Source organism: Acipenser ruthenus, chromosome 2, assembly GCF_902713425.1.
Source record: "Acipenser ruthenus chromosome 2, fAciRut3.2 maternal haplotype, whole genome shotgun sequence".
Lineage (NCBI taxonomy): Eukaryota > Metazoa > Chordata > Actinopteri > Acipenseriformes > Acipenseridae > Acipenser > Acipenser ruthenus.
In genome coordinates, this window is record NC_081190.1 from 98,304,794 (window position 1) to 98,324,343 (window position 19,550).

The 19,550-nt window shown below is 40.9% G+C and overlaps 1 protein-coding gene across 1 annotated transcript in view; it reads left to right on the forward strand.

Moving 5' to 3' along the window:
- LOC117408614 (histone-lysine N-methyltransferase NSD2-like) overlaps positions 1–19,550 on the forward strand; it is a 69,347-nt gene that overhangs the window by 44,928 nt on the left and 4,869 nt on the right. The window contains exons 6-20 of the mRNA XM_034013767.3: positions 159–315; positions 1,948–2,007; positions 2,232–2,344; positions 9,517–9,604; positions 9,716–9,828; positions 10,318–10,452; positions 10,629–10,755; positions 12,364–12,564; positions 13,189–13,368; positions 13,503–13,659; positions 13,761–13,966; positions 14,151–14,254; positions 14,592–14,861; positions 16,633–16,749; positions 19,214–19,355. Of these exons, the coding sequence (XP_033869658.3) occupies positions 159–315; positions 1,948–2,007; positions 2,232–2,344; positions 9,517–9,604; positions 9,716–9,828; positions 10,318–10,452; positions 10,629–10,755; positions 12,364–12,564; positions 13,189–13,368; positions 13,503–13,659; positions 13,761–13,966; positions 14,151–14,254; positions 14,592–14,861; positions 16,633–16,749; positions 19,214–19,355 (2,170 nt within the window). The remainder of the gene's footprint in view (positions 1–158; positions 316–1,947; positions 2,008–2,231; positions 2,345–9,516; positions 9,605–9,715; positions 9,829–10,317; positions 10,453–10,628; positions 10,756–12,363; positions 12,565–13,188; positions 13,369–13,502; positions 13,660–13,760; positions 13,967–14,150; positions 14,255–14,591; positions 14,862–16,632; positions 16,750–19,213; positions 19,356–19,550) is intronic.

The window sequence follows — 19,550 nt, forward strand, 5'->3', positions numbered from 1 at the left end:
CTGGATAAGTATTTCTATGCACATGGAATGGATTTTTGGCATGTCCATGAAGTCTTCCTTTTGCTTGGATGTTACTTATTTTCAGTTTAGCTTGCAGGAATCTAGAGACTGTGTTAATGGTACAAGAGATTGATTAGTCTTCTGTTTACTGCCCATAGGTGGTTGCAGAACCCCCTGATGTTTGTAATGAAAGTGGCGATAAAGACTTGCTTCAATCCGTGATCCGTCCGCAGAGCGGCAAGAAGAAAGCTGGGGTTAAAACCAAGGCTGTACCTGGGAAGGCTCCGGCTGATGTCACATCTGTTCCAGGCCCAGGTGAGAGGAGCTGATTCTTGGTGTACCACAACGGTCCTCAAGGCTGTGCACATGGGGAGATCTGAGCTCACAAGACCCAAGTGCTGTGCCCGTGACAGCAGTCTTGAATACTGATGCATTCACAGGGTAACTAAAGCGATTGCAATCTGCTACTTTGTGAGCATGTTCTTTACTTACTGTAATGCAGGGGTGTCCAAGGGACAAAGTGCTAGAAAAATCTGCTCGTCCTTTTTAAAAATCTACTTGCCCCTGCCCCGCCCCGTCACACAAAACACACACAAAAAAGTAGAATATAACCTGTAGGATTTTGGTTTTATTTAACAGTGAACACAGTCAATCAATTAGTGATTAACAGGGGTGGATCTAGCCTTGTAGCTTGACAGGTTCACTAAATTCTTCAAGGTACACAAAAGGTTCCCTGTGACCCCACCTCACCTCAACAAATGTATAACATACTTTAAGGAAATGTTCCTTTCAGTGCAGTTTGGAACACATTTGCTTGTAAATGTAAGTAACCTACTAAGAATACAACTATAATAAGCAGTACTTGGAGTTATTCAAATATAAAACTAGCTTCTGACTTTTTATTTTTTACTCTTTCTCTATAAACTGAATCCTTGTACAGATGTTGATGATTTCTATAATATACTAATTTTTTTAAACAGTGCATAACATTTTACAGCTATTTTAACAAGTACTGTACACGCTTGAACACAAAGTTGGCTCAGAAATGATTTTATAAATTACACAACACAAATTTTTCTAATCTGCTAATACTGCTGCATTTAAATGTCAGGTTCCTGCATGAAGAGTGCAGCATCACTTAATTGCTAATTTACAAAAAACCTAAATAATACCTTTTAAATTTAAAAGATTAGTCTGTGCCTTGCCAGAGACTCTCTTGGCAGCCATGTCTGGGTTTCTTTGTAACCAACAGATCAGCTTTTTCCACAACTAGCCAATCAGAAGTGATAAGGGCGGGACTAAACACTTTTTAAAATGTTTGTGTGTAGGTGCTAGACTTCTGCAATTCAGTTTTCAGAAACTTGCCTGGCTCTCTGAAAATATACCTGACTGTCTTTCTAGCAACAGAACGAAAATAGAAAGAATTAATAAATAAAAACTACTTGTCCGACGGGGAAAGTATAACAGCAAAACCTGTTGTCCCTGCGTCAGGCGATATGAATTGCATACCCCTGTGTAATGTTATTTAGTCATTTCTATGTACACATAGTTGTGTGCCTCTACTGTTGCATAAGAGAAATAAAAACTCACAACTGAAATAACACTGAAAAGTAGCCCCACACAAACCTTTTGCACTGTCATCCTGCTGTGGTTTGTGGAAAACAAACTCATTGTAGAACAGATGGCTGTTTATTTGCATGTGTAACTCGACAAGATCTGATGCACAACACACTGAACTACTCCCAAGTGAACTTGCGCCATGTAGCATGTCGTAGTGAAGACAAATCATATGTTATGTTCACTGACGTGTGAATCGCCCAATGAGAAATGGCGATATTAAAATAATATTTTATTCCCTGCTTGCTAACAATGGAAAACAGTTGTTGTTGTTGTTGTTGTTGTTGTATCTCTTTCGTTTTTGTTATGTTAATTTTTATTTAAATTTAGTTGGCCAAAAGACCAAACCCAGCACTCTTCAGGGAAATAGAAAAAGGTCAAGAAACGAAGGTGAGTTAACAGGACTTTCTTTGAAGAGGTTATGTACACCAGTACTTGATGCAGAGTAATGCATTTTGACACTTTTTTTTATTTTATTGAAAATCATAAATCTGGATAAACTGTTGTATTCCCTTCCCTGCTGTCACAGATTTACCTACATATTAAATACTTAGTTGGTAGTTGTGTTTCTTTTTGTTTCATGTGTTTATGAAAACTTTTTTTTTTTTTTGAAGGAAAGGCAGAAGTAAAACAAACAAAAAGCCTGAAAAAGAGGCCCTTGGATGTTACAGAAGACTCTCCAGCACAACCCAAGAGAGTCAAACGGGACTGCAGTCAGAATCGCAAGGTGCTGTATTTCATTGTGTTTCTATGCCTCAATGTTGGTTTGCATTTGGGGTTTTAATCTTGCCATTTTCTTTTAACCGATTAATCACCCCATCTGGATGATTTAATTAATCGATTAATCACACTCGTTTGCTACAATATGCAATTGTAGTGAAAGACAACTAAAAGTAACACTTGGTATTAATGCTATTTTATGCAAGCATTTATTAATGACAACTAACATTTTACAGGCAACTTTAACAATTTGACAATAAATGAAAATGTTTACTTGCATGTAATCTGAAGTTAGCCAAAGCAAGTCTTTTAATATAATAAATAAAATACAGTACCATGCATTACTGTAAATTAGCAGCGGTACTACAACCAACACTGTTGGGCCGTTTGTCGTATAAACTTTAAACCAACAGGTAATCTATTGAATTTAGTGCTATTTTATTTTAGTTTAATTTAGTTAGCTGAATATGTCATAATTAAGACTTAGACAGGCTATAGCTGAAAATGCACTGCCATGGTACAGATGTAAACTAATACATTGATTGTTTAAAACCAAAAATCAGCTTACTTGCAACCTCAGATAAGAAACTCGTAGTACTGCAGTGAAAGGAAAGCCCCCAACAGCAAATCTTTTTGCTACCCCCTTCTAATAAACAGTAAAATAAAATGAATATATATTTAAGATGGATACACCTTATTGCAATCACTATTTGTAATTGTATTAAGTCTGAAGTCTGAAAAATGTATTTCAGTCTGGTCTTGGTGCCCTCCTAATAAACTCTGGAAAACACTGTTCTGAGCTATGGCAAAATGTTGGGGATAGCTCCATGTAACCTGTTTGTCTTTTTGAAGTGCTCTCCGCCGCCTTTACAAATTTCTTTCTCACGCTCTGCTTTTTGCTACAGCATATGGGTAGACTAGATTAATTGATCAATGATTTTTTTAAATCGATCTACACCCACAGACATGATTAATCGATTTATCTTTAATCTATTAAAACCCCTAGTTTGCATATTTAATATAAGAACATAAGAAAGTTTACAAATGAGAGGAGGCCATTCAGCCCATCTTGCTCGTTTGGTTGTTAGTAGCTTATTGATCCCAGAATCTCATCAAGCAGCTTCTTGAAGGATCCCAGAGTGTCAGCTTCAACAACATTACTGGGGAGTTGGTTCCAGACCCTCAATTCTCTGTGTAAAAAAGTGCCTCCTATTTTCTGTTCTGAATGCCCCTTTATCTAATCTCCATTTGTGACCCCTGGTCCTTGTTTCTTTTTTCAGGTTCTTTTTTAGATCTTATTATAGTTTCCATAAGTTTACATATAATAGAAGTCAGGCTTATTGGTCTGTAGTTACCTGGTTCAGTTTTGTCTCCCTTTTTGTGGATCGGTATTACATTTGCAATTTTCCAGTCTGTCGGTACAACCCCTGTGTCAAGAGACTGTTGCATGATCTTGGTTAGCGGTTTGTAAATAACTTCTTTTATTTCTTTGAGTACTATTGGGAGGAACTCATCCGGCCCAGGGGATTGTTTTTTTTTTTTTTTTTTTTTTTAAGAGCTCCGTCCCTTTAACACTTCTGCCTCTGTTATGCTAAAGTTATTTAAAACTGGATAGGAGCAGGTCGACATGTGGGGCATGTTGTCCGTGTCCTCCTTTGTAAAAACCTGTGAAAAGTAATCATTTAATATATTTGCTATTTTTTTTTCTTCATCTATGATTTTGCCATTTGTGTCTCTTAGACATTTAACCTCCTCTTTGAATGTTCTCTTGCTGTTATAATATTGGAAAAACATTTTGGAATTGGTTTTAGCCCCCTTGATTTCCATTACACGAGAGTAGATGTTAAAACTTCATGCTGATTTGAACTCGGCTCTCGCCAAGATAAGCACCAACTAAGACGTAGTTTTACAGTAAACTAATGTGATCCATATGTGTCTCCCTCCATTTACGTTTCCTTCCATATGATGATGTAGATATCCTTCTGTCTGGTGTTAATGGCTGAAGTGTAATGCTGGCTCCAGGGATCAGCTTATTTTGCCTCCCTGGCGCATCAGCACACACAACGGCTGCGATGCTGGCTCCGGGGATCAACCAAAGTGCGGCCTCCCCAGCGCATCAGCATGACAACCGTCTGGATTGAGCTAAGTAGGGTACATCTCTGGGGTTTTCAAGTGGGCACCTTCCATCCTCAGTGTTTCGTCGACTAGCCCACGACACCTCAAGAGGGCTCGACGGTGATTCTGGCGTCCCAGCATCACCCCCCTCCGTCCCCCACTCAACTCAGCCCAGCTTACTTACCTGTCCCCAGCCAGAATCTTTCCGTCTCAACCACAGCCAGTTGCTGCTCCTCTCTGCTGCTTCAGATAAGTTCTTCACTGTGCGACGCAACTCTTGGCCACTGAATCCGACGTCTCTGAGAAACCGGGTTGTAGAGTGTGCCACAAATCCTCGACAACCCACTTCCACTGGGTAAACCCGAACTCTCCATCCTCGCTGTTCCGCTTCAGTGGCTAGTTGAGCATACCGCAGTTTCTTCCTCTCATACGCCTCATCTACAGCATCCTCCCATGGCACTGTTAACTCTACCAGGTGAACAAGGCGTGCTGATCCAGACCACAAGACAATATCTGGTCGAAGGTTAGTGGTGGCAATCTCAGGTGGAAAAATAAGCCGTTGACCAACATCTGCCAGCATTTTCCAGTCTCTAGCAGCTTCCAGTTGTCCTGGGCGAGGATTGGTTTTAACACCTTTTCTTGGTGGTTGCTCTCCTGGGCGGAGGAATGTTGTCTTTTGTGTGTAATGTTTTGATGGAACAGGTGGCAACTTATTGGTCATGTTACGCTTGTCTTCCAATGCTAAGGCCAAACATCGCAGCACCTGGTCATGGCGCCAAGTAAACCGTCCTTGGCTAAGAGCCACCTTACATCCTGTCAAAATGTGCCTTAATGTTGCAGGTGATGAACACAAAGGACATGAGGGATCCTCTCCTACCCAGAGGTTTAGGTTCTGTGGTGATGGGAGAACATCATATGTTGATCTGATGAGGAAACTGATCCTGCTCTGTTCCATTGACCATAGGTCTTGCCAGCCAATCTTGCGTTGTTCCACACTCTCCCATCTCATCCATTCTCCCTGTTTGGCCTGGGAAATGGCCTTTATACACCTCATCCTCTCCTCCTGCTTTTGCACCTCGTTGACTACCATCTTCCTCCTTTGAGCTGGGGCCGCCTTGTGCCATGTAGGAGGAGTTGAACTGAAACCAAGACCCCCTCTTCCATGCTGAACTTGCCCCATGATATCACCAATTCGAAGGGCAGCCTTTGCATCTTCCACAGCTTTCTTTGCCGCCCACTTTCTTCCAGTTTTCAACACAGGTGCTGCCTCCCTTACGCATTTATCGCGTGACTCTACTAATGTCATTTCCAGTCTGACCTTGGCGCACTTAAACTCCTCGGTTAGAGCAGAGACTGGTAGCTGCAGTATTCCTTTACCATAAAGTCCCACTCTGCTGAGGCAGCGTGGAACTCCCAACCATTTCCTGATGTATGAACTGATTAAAGCTTCCAGCTTCTCTACTGTTGTCAAAGAAACCTCGTACACAGTCAGTGGCCACAGCAACCTCGGCAGTAGACCAAACTGAAAGCACCAGAGTTTTAGTTTACCTGGTAGAGCGCAGCTGTCTATGCTCTTCAACCCTTCCACTGCTTGTTGTCTAACTTCTCCCACACGAACTGTGTCCTTTAGATCCCCGTCGTACCATCTCCCAAGACTCTTCACTGGCTTCTCAGACACTGTTGGTATTGCCTCACCATTAATGAAGAATGTTTTATCTACTACTTTGCCTTTAATTATAGAGATGCTCCTTGATTTAGTGGGCTTGAATTGCATTCGTGCCCATTCAATGTTATTGGTTAATTTGCCCAATAATCGATTAGTGCAGGCTACTGTTGTAGTCATGGTTGTCATGTCATCCATGTATGCTCGAATTGGTGGTAGTCGCATTCCAGAAGCCAAGCGCTCTCCTCCTACTACCCATTTTGATGCCCTAATGATTACTTCCATTGCCATGGTAAAAGCCAGTGGAGAAATGGTGCATCCTGCCATTATTCCAACCTCTAGGCATTGCCATGTAGTGCTGAATTCTGAAGTTGAAAAACTGAATTGCAAATCTCCAAAATAGGCTTTCACTAAATTTGTTATTGTCATCGGTACACTGAAAAAATCAAATGCTGCCCAAAGTAGTTCATGTGGCACTGAACCATATGCATTAGCCAAATCCAGGAATGTCACATGGAGCTCCTTCCTCTCCTTTTTAGCTGATTGAATTTGTTGCCAGATCACATTGATGTGTTCTAAGCAACCTGGGAAACCTGGAATGCCCGCTTTTTGTATTGAAGTGTCAATGAAGCAGTTCTTTAATAGGTAAGCTGACAATCTCTGAGCAATAATGCTGAAGAAAATCTTGCCTTCTACGTTTAATAGGGAAATGGGACGAAACTGACTGATGCTTGTAGAATCTTTTTCTTTAGGTATAAAGACTCCACCTGCTCGGCGCCAAGCTCTTGGTACAACCTGTTTTTCCCATGCCACTTTCATCAATTTCCACAGAATTCGTAGAACTCCTGAAGCACTCTTGTACACTCTGTACGGAACTCCATTAGGCCCTGGAGATGATGAAGCCCTTGCTTTTTTCACAGCTTGCTCTATTTCTTTCCACTTAGGTGCACAGTCCTCCATTTGGTATTCTGGTGGATTGATAGGTGGGATGTCTGACGGAACTGACATAGGCTCCTGCCTTTTTGAATCTGTATGTGTTTCCTCCAAATATCTCTCCAGCTCAACCTTAGATGCTTTTAGTGTGCCATTCTTCTCACTGGTGAATAACTTCTTTACAAATTTGAATGGGTCTTTATAAAAGTTCGCTCTCGCACGCTCCTTCTTTTTGTAGCGTTTCCGTAGGCGCTCAGCTCTGCGCAATGTTGCAAGCTTATCTTTTATGACCCTTTGTAAGAGATTGAGTCCCTCCTTCTGACTTTGTTCTGCTCTTCTCCATTGGTTCCTCAGCTGTCTCCTTTCTCTAACTAAGCGTTCAATCTCCTGCTGCCGTCTAGACTTTCCAGGAATAGTTTGTACTTTTTCCTTCCTTTTTTTAACTCCAAACCTCTCACTTCCATATGCGTAGATGATGTCCCCAAATTTATCCAGCTTCTTTTCAACTGTTCCACTTAATCTTTCCAATGCAACGCAGAGATCTGTGTTTACTGTGTCCCATGCAGTTTTCTCACAAGCTCTTGGCCATTTAACTCCAGGCTTGTGCCCGTTGAGGTTCTTTTCTCTCTTATGCTGGTTTGTCTGACCGGGTTCACAAGGATCATTAGGTTCATCACTAACTGTGTCCATGCAAGTCCTCCTCACATCTATGACAGGGGTGCTGATATCCTGCGAACTGTGGTTTGCTTCCTGTCGCTGGATTTCATTCGACTGACTTGACTGACTTCGTAAGAAGTACTGATCAATGCGAGGCCCTTGTCCCTTCTCCCTCAAGCATTTCATTCTCCCTTGATGAATCTTCAAACCCCTGACCGTTGTCACCTTGCTCCAGCCGCAGACACAAACCTGGAGTTCCATGTCTTTGTTAACTGCAGATCTTGAACTAGTCTTTTGTGAAGTACTCTCCATACTCATATCCGTTTCCGTTCCTAAGTCGTTAACCGTGTTGTCCAACGTTGAGTCATCTTCCGCCCCCGCTCTCGCAGACTCTAGGGGTATTTTTCTCTTTAATTTCTTAGAAGCCTTGGGCGGGTGTCTCCAGCATCCTGTAAACACAGAGCTGGATACTGCCGACAAGGGTAGCTAACCCTTACCAGCCCCAGTGGGGTCTCTTTCCTCCTGTCAGCTGTCTCTCCAGGCTGTCACAAGGTCTTTCCCTTGTTGCCAGCTGCACTATTCACAGCAGTCACTGGACGTATCCAGATCTTCATGATTTCCATTACACGAGAGTAGATGTTAAAACTTCATGCTGATTTGAACTCGGCTCTCGCCAAGATAAGCACCAACTAAGACGTAGTTTTACAGTAAACTAATGTGATCCATATGTGTCTCCCTCCATTTACGTTTCCTTCCATATGATGATGTAGATATCCTTCTGTCTGGTGTTAATGGCTGAAGTGTAATGCTGGCTCCAGGGATCAGCTTATTTTGCCTCCCTGGCGCATCAGCACACACAACGGCTGCGATGCTGGCTCCGGGGATCAACCAAAGTGCGGCCTCCCCAGCGCATCAGCATGACAACCGTCTGGATTGAGCTAAGTAGGGTACATCTCTGGGGTTTTCAAGTGGGCACCTTCCATCCTCAGTGTTTCGTCGACTAGCCCACGACACCTCAAGAGGGCTCGACGGTGATTCTGGCGTCCCAGCATCACCCCCCTCCGTCCCCCACTCAACTCAGCCCAGCTTACTTACCTGACTTGTGTTTGCAGTTCCAAGTACTCTTTCTGTGTACTTTGTTTTTGGTCCCTTTTAAACGCTCTGTAAAGTGCCTTTTTTCGCTGAATATTTTTTTTAATTGATCTATTAAACCATTTTGGCCATTTTGTTTTAGATTTAGATTTGTCTACTTTTGGGATGTAATTGTTTTGCGCCTCTAGTACTACATTTTTAAAAAACAGCCATCCTTTTTCTGTGGATGTTTTCTCTATTTTACTCCAATCTACTTCTGTTAGTCTCTGTTTCATACCTTCATAGTTTGCTTTTCTAAAATTGTAAACCTTAGCTTTAGTCATTGTTTTTGGGGTTTTAAAAAACACTTCAAATGAAACCATGTTGTGGTCTGAGTTTGCCAATGGCTCTCTGACCTCTGAATTTGTTTTGCAGGGATCTTGGCCTGTCTCTTCCAATGTTGTTTGTACCGATGTGGACGACTACTACTGGGTCGTCTCCTGTTTGTTCTAGGAGCCTGTCCACGTTCTCAGTGATGTGCTTGACAGAGACTACACTTGTAGTCACTGAGATATTGCAGAAATGTTTTAGGTTACATAATAATAATACAGTTTAATGCTTGCAACCCCAAGTCATTACTACAAGAGAAGTAATAAAGACAATGCACACAAGCCTTATGGTGTCTATTGATTTTCAATTAGTGAGAATCTAACCCACTGCATACTCTTTCCTCCATTTAGAAGAACCCAGTTAAACAGTTGAAATCAAAACCTGCTGCAGAGACCAAAGTATCACCAGCTGACTCGGATGTCCAGAATAGCCAGTCTGGTAGGACTCTTTAAACCCACTTTCTGTCTTTGTCTTTTTATTTTTAATTTTTTTAAGTTGCAGTAGGTTTTGATTGCAGCTGGATTACAGGTTTGTTTGGTTGTTTTGTAGAAAGCAAACTGTTGGACAAGTGCAAGCCCCTGAAGAAACGGAAGCACTCGTCTGCGGGAGGGGAAGCGCTGCTCGCTGCGGCCCCCCCTCCAGCCTCCTGCACGGAACACGAGGTAAACGCAGAGACGCACAGCAGTGCTTCAGGAATTTCAAAATGGAACCTTCCATTAACAGTTTACCTTTTTTAAAAGTTGTATTTCAGTTATATTTTAACTTTTCTCTACTTTCAAATTTCACTTTCACATACAAATGTATCAAGATACTGTATAAATAATGGCACTTCCAAATAAGATTTAAAAAAAAAAAAAAATCCTATAAGACTGCACATTTTAGTTTGGTAAATAATAGTTTTGGGAATTTTTTTACTGAATTATACAGCCTTATTTACTCAATGTATTTAGTCCATACTGAACCTTTTTCAGCATTTTCACTTGTATTGAAAATGCTGTGACAAAGTGCCTCATTAGTATTTTACATCCCTTGTATAGAATTCAGACTGACAGGAGAGGGATATTTACTTCCAGCTGAAAACCAGTTGAAAAATCTGCTGTACAAATGTTAATGTTTCATTGTGTGTGTGCGTGTGTGTTCACCTGCTCCAGACCTCCTCTGACGGACACGGGGACGAGCGCCCGGAGTCTCCTTGTGAAAGTGTCGACGAGATTCAGACAGAGGCCTCTGTCTCCTCCAGGAAGACTGAGCGAGGAGGGAATGTGAAAAAGGACAATATGTGTCAGGTGACTATCATTCTGCGCTGTAAACCCCAACCAACTTTCACATATCCCAAGATTTGCTACACTGATCAGCAAAGCAACCCAATGAACAATCTGCCTGCCAGAACACTGGGACACTACTATAGAAGACTGAACTTAAAATGTGTTTGTTTATACATGGATTTATTTATTATGTTTAGGTTTGTGAAACTATTGGCGATTCACTGATGCTGTGTGAAGGGCAGTGCTGTGGCCATTTCCACTTGAATTGCTTGGGGCTGACTGAGAAACCCGAAGGAAAGTTTCTGTGTTTTGAATGCACCTCTGGTAAGTCATGGAAATACTGCAACATGAGCTGTTGTATTCTGATTCATTAATGTTCTACAATGCCACACCTAACGACAACATGTGAAATTTAATGAACAAAAGTTATTGTATTTCTTGCTCTTATTGTATTACTTGTATTGTAACACTTGAAATGTATTTGCTTACGATTGTAAGTCGCCCTGGATAAGGGCGTCTGCTAAGAAATAAATAATAATAATAATTAAGTTTTGGTAAATGGGATCCTTTCTTTGCAGGTCATTGAAAACAAACATTTATTTTTTATTTTTATTTTTTTACATTTTTGCAGTGAAATGCAACCTTAACCCTTTGCGGACTGAGAATTCTACCATTTTGAGGGCCGACTGACATGACTTAACTTTAGGGCATGTATCGGACCAAATATCTGCTTTGAGTATACAGTATTATACATTTCTAAAGCTGTTGCTCTGCAGATTATTAAATAAATAATGGTTTTATTCTATGATCAAGCATACCTAGTCTGAATGAAAAAAAAAAAAAATCCAAGTGTAATTGACTGATCTCCTACTTGCAATGTGTAAAGCTATCAGTGGTAGCTACAAACAGCAGGAACTAGAATCTTAAAATGGTTGTAATATCATGTACGGTCTTCATTTTACATAATTGTTTGACCGGTGTGCATTTTTACCTTTTTGAGATGTGATTGGCAGGGTTTTAGCTTATGTGAGTTAATGTATATTTCAATTTAAAGCATAGAGTTATACCTTTTTGAAAAGCTGAGTGTTTGTGAACCTGAAAATACCAAGGGTTACACTGACATGAAGTAAAATCTAAATTTACCCAACTAGAAAGCAAAAACAAAAGTAGAAAAAACGTGTGCATAAAAAATATCAGTATACTTATGGACATACATATTTTAGAAAATGAATAATGTCTGATCAACAGCAAACATAAAGAAGAATTCAGATTTCAAATAGTTTAAAATAGTTAAACAACTACACATTTTAAATATAAATAAGTACTAAATACGACATTATAATAACTATACACGTAATATACTACATTGGACCAAATTCTTAAATGGTCAAATGAAAAAGGAACCAATAATGTAACAAAAAATAGAAAAAAAATAATGGGTATCACTAACAACAACAAAGTTAAGTGATGCAATATTGTAAGCATAACACATTAGCCTACACTAAACTTAGGAACCTCCATTTTTATTGTTTTCATTTTTTTTTCCTCTCCCCGTGTTTATGGTAACCCACAGACCAGACTCTGCGGTTTGGTTGATTTGCCTGAAATCTAAGGTTTTTATTCTAATTTGAAAAAAATTACATACTTGTCACAGCGTTGTGTGCAATTATGTCATCAGAGGAATTTGTCTGAAATTTATAATGGGCCGTCTGCAAAGGATTAAAGATGCAATAGATAAAATAGAATTTTTTTTTTTTAAATGGATTTAATGATAGTGAACCAAGTGTGTACATTTGAAAGCAGGTTTTGAATCGGTATGAACCCTTTTTTTAATGGATTTGGTTTCAGTGTGGTGTGTTGGGACACCATGCTTCGTCCACAGTGTTAGTGAACTGACCTCAACCTTGTTTTCTGATGTGGTTTCCCCTGCAGGAATCCACTCATGCTTTGCGTGCAAGAAGAGCGATGGGGAGGTGAAGCGCTGCATGGTTCTCCAGTGTGGTAAATTCTACCATGAAGACTGTGCAAGGAAGTACCCTCCGTCTGTGTTTATGAACAAGGGCTTTCGCTGCCCCTTACACTGCTGCGTCAGCTGCTTCGTCAGCAATCCCTCAAGCCTCAAATCTACTAAAGGTTGGGAACCAGTAAAGTTTTAAGATGGCTTTTTTTTAAATTTGTCTGTCCGAATATGTGTGACCGTGATATTTTAATCATTTTAAAATATTTTAATGATCGGCTGCCGTTTTTCAGGTGAATTGAATAGACACTAGTAGTACCTACTTCAAACTTAAATATTACACTTTAATGTTCACCCACTAGATGGCACTGGTGTATTACAATAGCCTGCAAAGAGGGGGACCACAAAGCCAGTCTGATTTAAAACTTGCACTTCACTTTGTTATGTAACAAACCACAAGCTTTATAAGCTTGGAACAGTGGAATATATGTAGATAATTTGAAATGTCTTGCACCATGAACATGAATTGGGGTTGTTTTTATATTCTGTGTAGTTTCCTAAACTTTAGATCTTTTATTGTATTTGGAATGCTGGTAACCCATATAAATAAGCATTTCAGATTAAAACAAACACTGCAAAAGTTGCAGCTGATCTTAACTCATATGCATGTGGAAGATTATAAATACTGAATGTTAAGTAGATAACCTTACACTGGGTACAAACATTCCATATGTTTGAACAGAAGTTGGATAGCGTTTGAGCTCCTCCGAAATGAAAAATAATGTCTTCTCAATTTCCAGGTAAAATGGTGCGTTGTGTGCGCTGCCCTGTCGCCTATCACTCGGGGGACGTGTGCATTGCTGCAGGATGTGAGGTCCTGGCCTCGCACAGCATCATCTGCACCAGCCACTTCACAGCCAAGAAAGGGTACAGCCACCACGCGCACGTCAACGTCAGCTGGTGCTTCGTCTGCTCCAAAGGTTAGCACAATTCCCTCGCTGTCCAATAGACACCCAAAAGGGATGTCATGATTCTGTAATCCATAGTGTAACATCCAGCATGAAACTGCATTAAAATTACAAATCCTGTGTTGTGTTCCTCCCTGTTCCTTCAGGGGGCAGTCTGTTGTGCTGTGAGGCCTGTCCTGCTGCTTTCCACCCTGACTGTCTCAATATAGAGATGCCCGATGGCAGCTGGTACTGCAACGACTGCAAGGCTGGCAAGAAGCCCCAGTACAGAGACATCATCTGGGTCAAACTGGGCAACTACAGGTGAGAAGCATCTTCAGGCACACACTTCAAACAAGTTGATACGGTGGTGAATATATAGTGCAATTCAAACCGACCCTATTCTCTGTGCAATCTTTAACTAGATGGTGGCCGGCCGAGATCAGGCACCCACGGAGTATCCCCACAAACATCCAGCACCTGCGCCACGAGATCGGGGAGTTTCCCGTGTTCTTCTTTGGCTCCAAGGATTACTTCTGGACACACCAGGCCCGCGTCTTCCCCTACATGGAGGGCGATCGGGGGGGCAAATATCTAAAGATGAAGGGCATTGGCAAAGTCTTCAAAACAGGTAAACCGCACTCCTCATAGGAGGAAATGAACCTCTTGTGTTGCAGGAAAAGAAGGAACATTTTGTTCGGAATAATTGACTGCCCCCTCCCCCCCATTTAAGTGATCCTGTACGAGTTTAAATTGTTGTGCTTTCTAATTTTTTAATTTCTCTTTTAATAATCCCCCCCCCTAATCCGTTGCAGCTCTACAGGAAGCAGAAAAGCGTTTTCTGGAGATCAAAAAGGAACGAGAAGCAAAGGAAGCTCAGGAGAATGAGCGCAAACCACCGGCCTACAAGTACATCAAGGTTTGTCGTCTTAAGAAGATTTTGGACAAGGTCCTCCAAACTATCAATAGTGCTTTTAAGGAATTTTCTAATCTGTTGAGATTTTTGGTCTTATTGTTTTAGGCTATATGTGCCCTATTTAATGTACTCCATTTTTGTAACATCATTTTATATAAAAAAAAAAAAAATCGGGCTCGTATCCTCTGACAAACGTTCTTGAAACTAGGCTTTGATCACATCTCGTTGTTCTGCATTTCCACAACTCATGCCCATCTTTCAATGTTTTTTTTTCTGTGTATTTAATTGTAGCGAGTTTTGGTTTGTTTGTTTTTCTTTAACCACACTTATTTATACACAGGTAAACAAGCCCTGTGGGAAGGTCCAGATCTACACTGCAGACATCTCCGAGATCCCCAAGTGTAACTGCAAGCCTTTGGGCGAGAGCCCGTGTGGCTTTGAGTCGGAGTGCTTGAACAGGATGCTGATGTACGAGTGCCACCCGGCTGTGTGCCCGGCGAGAGAGCGCTGCCAGAACCAGGGCTTCACCAAGCGCCAGTACCCAGAGACCAAAATCATCAAGACTGCGGGCAAAGGCTGGGGGCTGGTGGCCAAGAGAGACATAAAAAAGGTGAGCGCGATCACTGATCAGTATCCGTTTCAGCAGCTCTAAATGTTTAAACTTTATCGTATTTGGAATACTGATGATAACCTATATTAATTAAGAAGCACTCTAGTTTAAAATGAAATTCTACAATAGATGTGACTGATCTTCAATCTTATGGATGTGTATATGGAAGACTATAAACACTGAATGCTAAACAGATAACCTTACACTCTAGTACAGTGGTTCCCAACCGTTTTCACTGTAGAGACCACCTTGGTGTTTGGATTTTTCCCATGGACCACTTGCCCTGCATTTTTTCACAACAGCATTTTGAAAGTAATTTGTATGTGTATAAGTACATGTAGAAAGTAAAGTATTTCTATAGCGTTCCTAAATTAATGAGATTCCCCGGCTTGAATCTTCGCTATCAGGTCATTAAGGAATGTGTCATTTTGTGCATTGCAAGCTGCTGATGGCAGTCTCTGTTTCTTTTGTTTACTTTTTATTTTATTTTTTTTTCACATTCATCGCTCGATGTACATATAAAAAAAAAAACACCGGAAGACGAGGTGGTTGGGAAGAAATTTGAAAAATGTAATGATTGGAGAGTGTACAGGATGTTACTTGCCACTAGCCTTTTCAGTTAATGGCAGCTTTGAAGGTGATGCTTGGTATTGCATCAAAGGGAGCTGTAATAAATATTAATTTATAAACACCCCTGTAATAAAAGAAAACCGATAAAGGGGGGAGAAATGTATACTGCATACATATCTTATAATTATATATCACATGGTTAAAGCTGTTTGTTGTGTTGCTTAGTATTAGCACATGGTGTGATTGTGTAGAAATAGGTAACCTGCGTAACCGAATTTCAGGAGTGGTTTGCGGACCACCTGGAGTTTACTCAAGGACCACAGGTTGGGAACCACTGCTCTATAGTAACTACTGTATAAACACTGCCGTATGTTGACTAAAGTGCTTTTGTGTATGAGGTACCTGAACTGCATAACAGCTCCATGTAAGTAGAAGCTTTTTTATTCTTATTTGGCCATTTGAAATACACACAAAGTGTCCACTGCTGGGATGAAGCAGAGTGAAGGATATGCCTACGAGACCTCGGGTGGAATTCTTGCAGAATAATGAGGAAAACGTTTGTATTTATCAGCAACAAAAAATAGTGCTGCATAAAATCACGAAAAAAACAAACAAAGTTTTTTTTTTGTTTTTTTTTTTTAATGTATCCATTTTCTAATAGCAAGAGAACCATCATAAAGACGGCTTTATCGTGTGGTTATGTATTGTGTGGTTTAATGTTGTCCTGAGCCTGCTCTCACTATCGGCTCGGGACAACATTAAACAACACAAGGCAGGCCTTGCAAGACGATAAAGCCCTCTTCAGGTTCTGTTGCTGAATTTACCAGTAATTTTAAAATGAGTTTCCTTGAAGGTGATTAAACTTGTTAGCTTGTGATTAAAAATAGTGAAGTGTTGAGTGTGAAGACAAACTCAAAATACAATGCAAGTAGAGGATAGAAACGTTTCTTACATGTAGTCCTAGACTGTGTCATGCGTGCTAACATTCTGAGAATGGAATATTGTTAAATTCTGAACATGTGACTTGGCATGTTGTTTTATGTTTATACACAAGTGTTGCATTCAAGTTTGGGAGCTAGGGCCCACAATAAAGGTCCTGCACGGGGTCCTGCGTTTCTCTTCCTCTGCTACTGTATGAAATGTGGGAAATATTTTTTCTACTGTTGCGTATTTTCCTTACATACTGCTTGTGTTTTTCCAGGGGGAGTTTGTGAATGAATATGTGGGGGAGCTGATAGATGAAGAGGAGTGCAGAGCAAGGATTCGATATGCGCAAGAGCACGATATCTCTCATTTCTACATGCTGACCATTGACAAGGTAAGGGCTTTATTCTGGTAAGCAAGGAATACCAGGATTCATATAAAAAGGGTGGTTTATTGGATGAGTAACCTACAAGGTATTAAAGATTTTTACAAGTTAAATGTTTGTGTAATAATTCAAACAAACAAATCAAGTTTCTGACTTTGAAAGGTGTTGTCATTCATACGTGATGCTTCACATTCTGATTTGACATTGATACCCATTATTGTAATTCAAATCTACTTCTATAGTCTGTCCTGCCTGCATGCTCCCTCTGCTCCTTAGTTACATTCATTTTAGTGGCTACATATCGGCGAAGCAGAGCTGCACTCAGACAAATGGGCAGTATCACCTGGGAATTATTTTATGTGTTTAAAATATTTAATTGGTGGGAAATAAACATGAGTGAAATCTTATCGTTTAGAAAGATGTCTTAACAGCACTAGAAATCTGGCTTTGGTGTTCAGAAGTGTGATCTTAAAGACAGCTGCGTCCTCTCAAAAACGAAAAAACAAACTATTGTTCTTTTGAAGAGCAAGACTTAAAATCTGTGGTTTGGGAACCCAATCACAAGACCTTTCCAGAGCTGTATGTAATAAGCATTTAACTGCTGTGACCAGTGTGTGTGTGTGTGTGTGTGTCAACTAACAATCAATTGCTAGATTAAGTAGTTGTTTTTCTCAGTTTTCCATTGATGCAGACACGTTTCCTCCTGTTTTGTGTGTTCTGTCTTTTTTGGCCTTTCTCTCACCATCACAGCAAGCTTGGTCTTGTAATCTGTCTTTCATAACCAGGTGCACAATCCTGTACGAATAAAGCACATTTTAAGGTCATTCCTGCTCAAGTGCAGTGTTGGGGTCAGTTCCTGTTTTTCAATTTCCCATTTACCTTTTAATCAATTCCAACACATCACTGATCAAAATTGTAATTCTGTTAAAATGAGCTTCTCACAATGGCAACAAATTACTTCAATTGAAGTCTATGTTGGTCAATTAAATTGGCTTCAAGTGAAAGTAGTTTAACAATCACTGAAATATGAATTGGAATTGATAGTGGCTCATCCAGTTAAAGCACTGCCGCTGGGAGTGCAGGAGGAGTCACACAGTTTGGACGGCGCCAGTTCGCATCCAGGCTGTGCAAAGAGGCCGAACTTTGCTGGGGACCCTGAGGGGGGGGCGTCACATTGGCTCTGAGCATCTCCCGGGGTGGGGGATGGGAAAGCGGCAAGGATTCCTTCTCCTAATCGTGCAACAGTGAACCTTGCTGGCCTGACACCGAGCACATTCAGAGTGGATAAAAAGCAGGGCTGATCTCTGTTCTCCGGGATCGGTAGCCCACCCACCTCTGCTCTGGATTGCTCGGCGTAAAAGCAATTCTGGCTTTAGGCTTGTGAGATCGAAGGATGCTCACACGCCCTGAGAACATCTGTGCTGTGTGTGGGGACCCACTGTAGTGAGGAGAAAAACAAACATAATTGGACATTCCAAATTGGGGGAAAATAAATAAAAGTAATTGGTCACTCTAAAATTTAAAAAAAAAAGGAATTGGAGATGGAATTTGAATTGACCCTAACCCTGCTCAAGAGGACCAATTGGGGTGTCTCATCCTTTTGAGGTTTGATACACAGGGTTCTAGTGCATTTTGTTGATATGAAGTGGAAGCGTCTATGTACATCACAGAAACATGGAGCAAGAGAAAAGTCTAGTTAGCGATTTCTAAAATTGCCTGTATGGGGCCCCACTGTTTGCTGTAGTTTGCTTTTTAGATTAAATCTTGAATAACCCGTCCCATTTTCTGCTTGAGAATTCAGTTGACCTAATTAGAAAACAAATGGTATTTTGGACAAAACCAATACAAGGTTTTAAATCTACAATGCTTTGCCAAGTGACCTGTAGTGTAGATCCTTATTACCAGTCAGATTAACTCAACCCACTTGTCACTTTAGAATCTTTGGCGCTGCAGTCATTTATATCTCTTTTCCATGAGTACGGATTGACCGCCATTCCGAGTTGGTCCGGGTTCTCCCGCATTCCTCCTGAACCACCCATTGACACTACCTGACTATCTTTCCCAGCAGGCCTTGCGGCTAAGGTCACATCCATTTGTTTACAAACCGTAAAGGATGAACGCTATTACTTTGCTTCTGACAATCCTAACAATTTTCTGTAATTTATGTTATGATATATTAAAGCACGGAGAAACCTGCTCACCGCAGATACAGATTAAATGTTTATGCCCACTCGTCACTTTATTGGTCAGTGTTGTGACGTACTTCCACCCATCTCGCTTTGGGAAAAAATGAGGGCCAGCTCGGATTGGCAGCCAATGTGGGGTTGGCTAAATTAACATGGAAACGCGGTGTCAGGGGCAGCACGGTTTTCGACCCAGGTTGAGTGGTGCATGGAAAAGAGGTACTAGCCCTCTTCTGGATCAGTGGTGTCATTACTATTAACCTTGTCTGAATACCTTATTGCGTGTTTAGGATCGGATCATTGATGCTGGCCTCAAAGGGAACTACTCTCGCTTCATGAACCACAGCTGCCAGCCCAACTGTGAGACGCAGAAGTGGACAGTGAATGGAGACACACGGGTGGGATTGTTTGCTGGCTGTGATATTCCAGCAGGTAAGACAGGTTATACAGGGCACATTCCATTACAAACTACTGCTTGAAATACAATAGCAATCCCAGAGGAATGAGAGTGAATTATCTTCATACAGTTGGTGCTCAGCATTTTTGTGCTGTGTTACAGGCAGAGAGGGGGGTTGATGGCTCAATTGCAAATTTAGGGTTAATTGTGGTTATACAGTGCCTATAGAA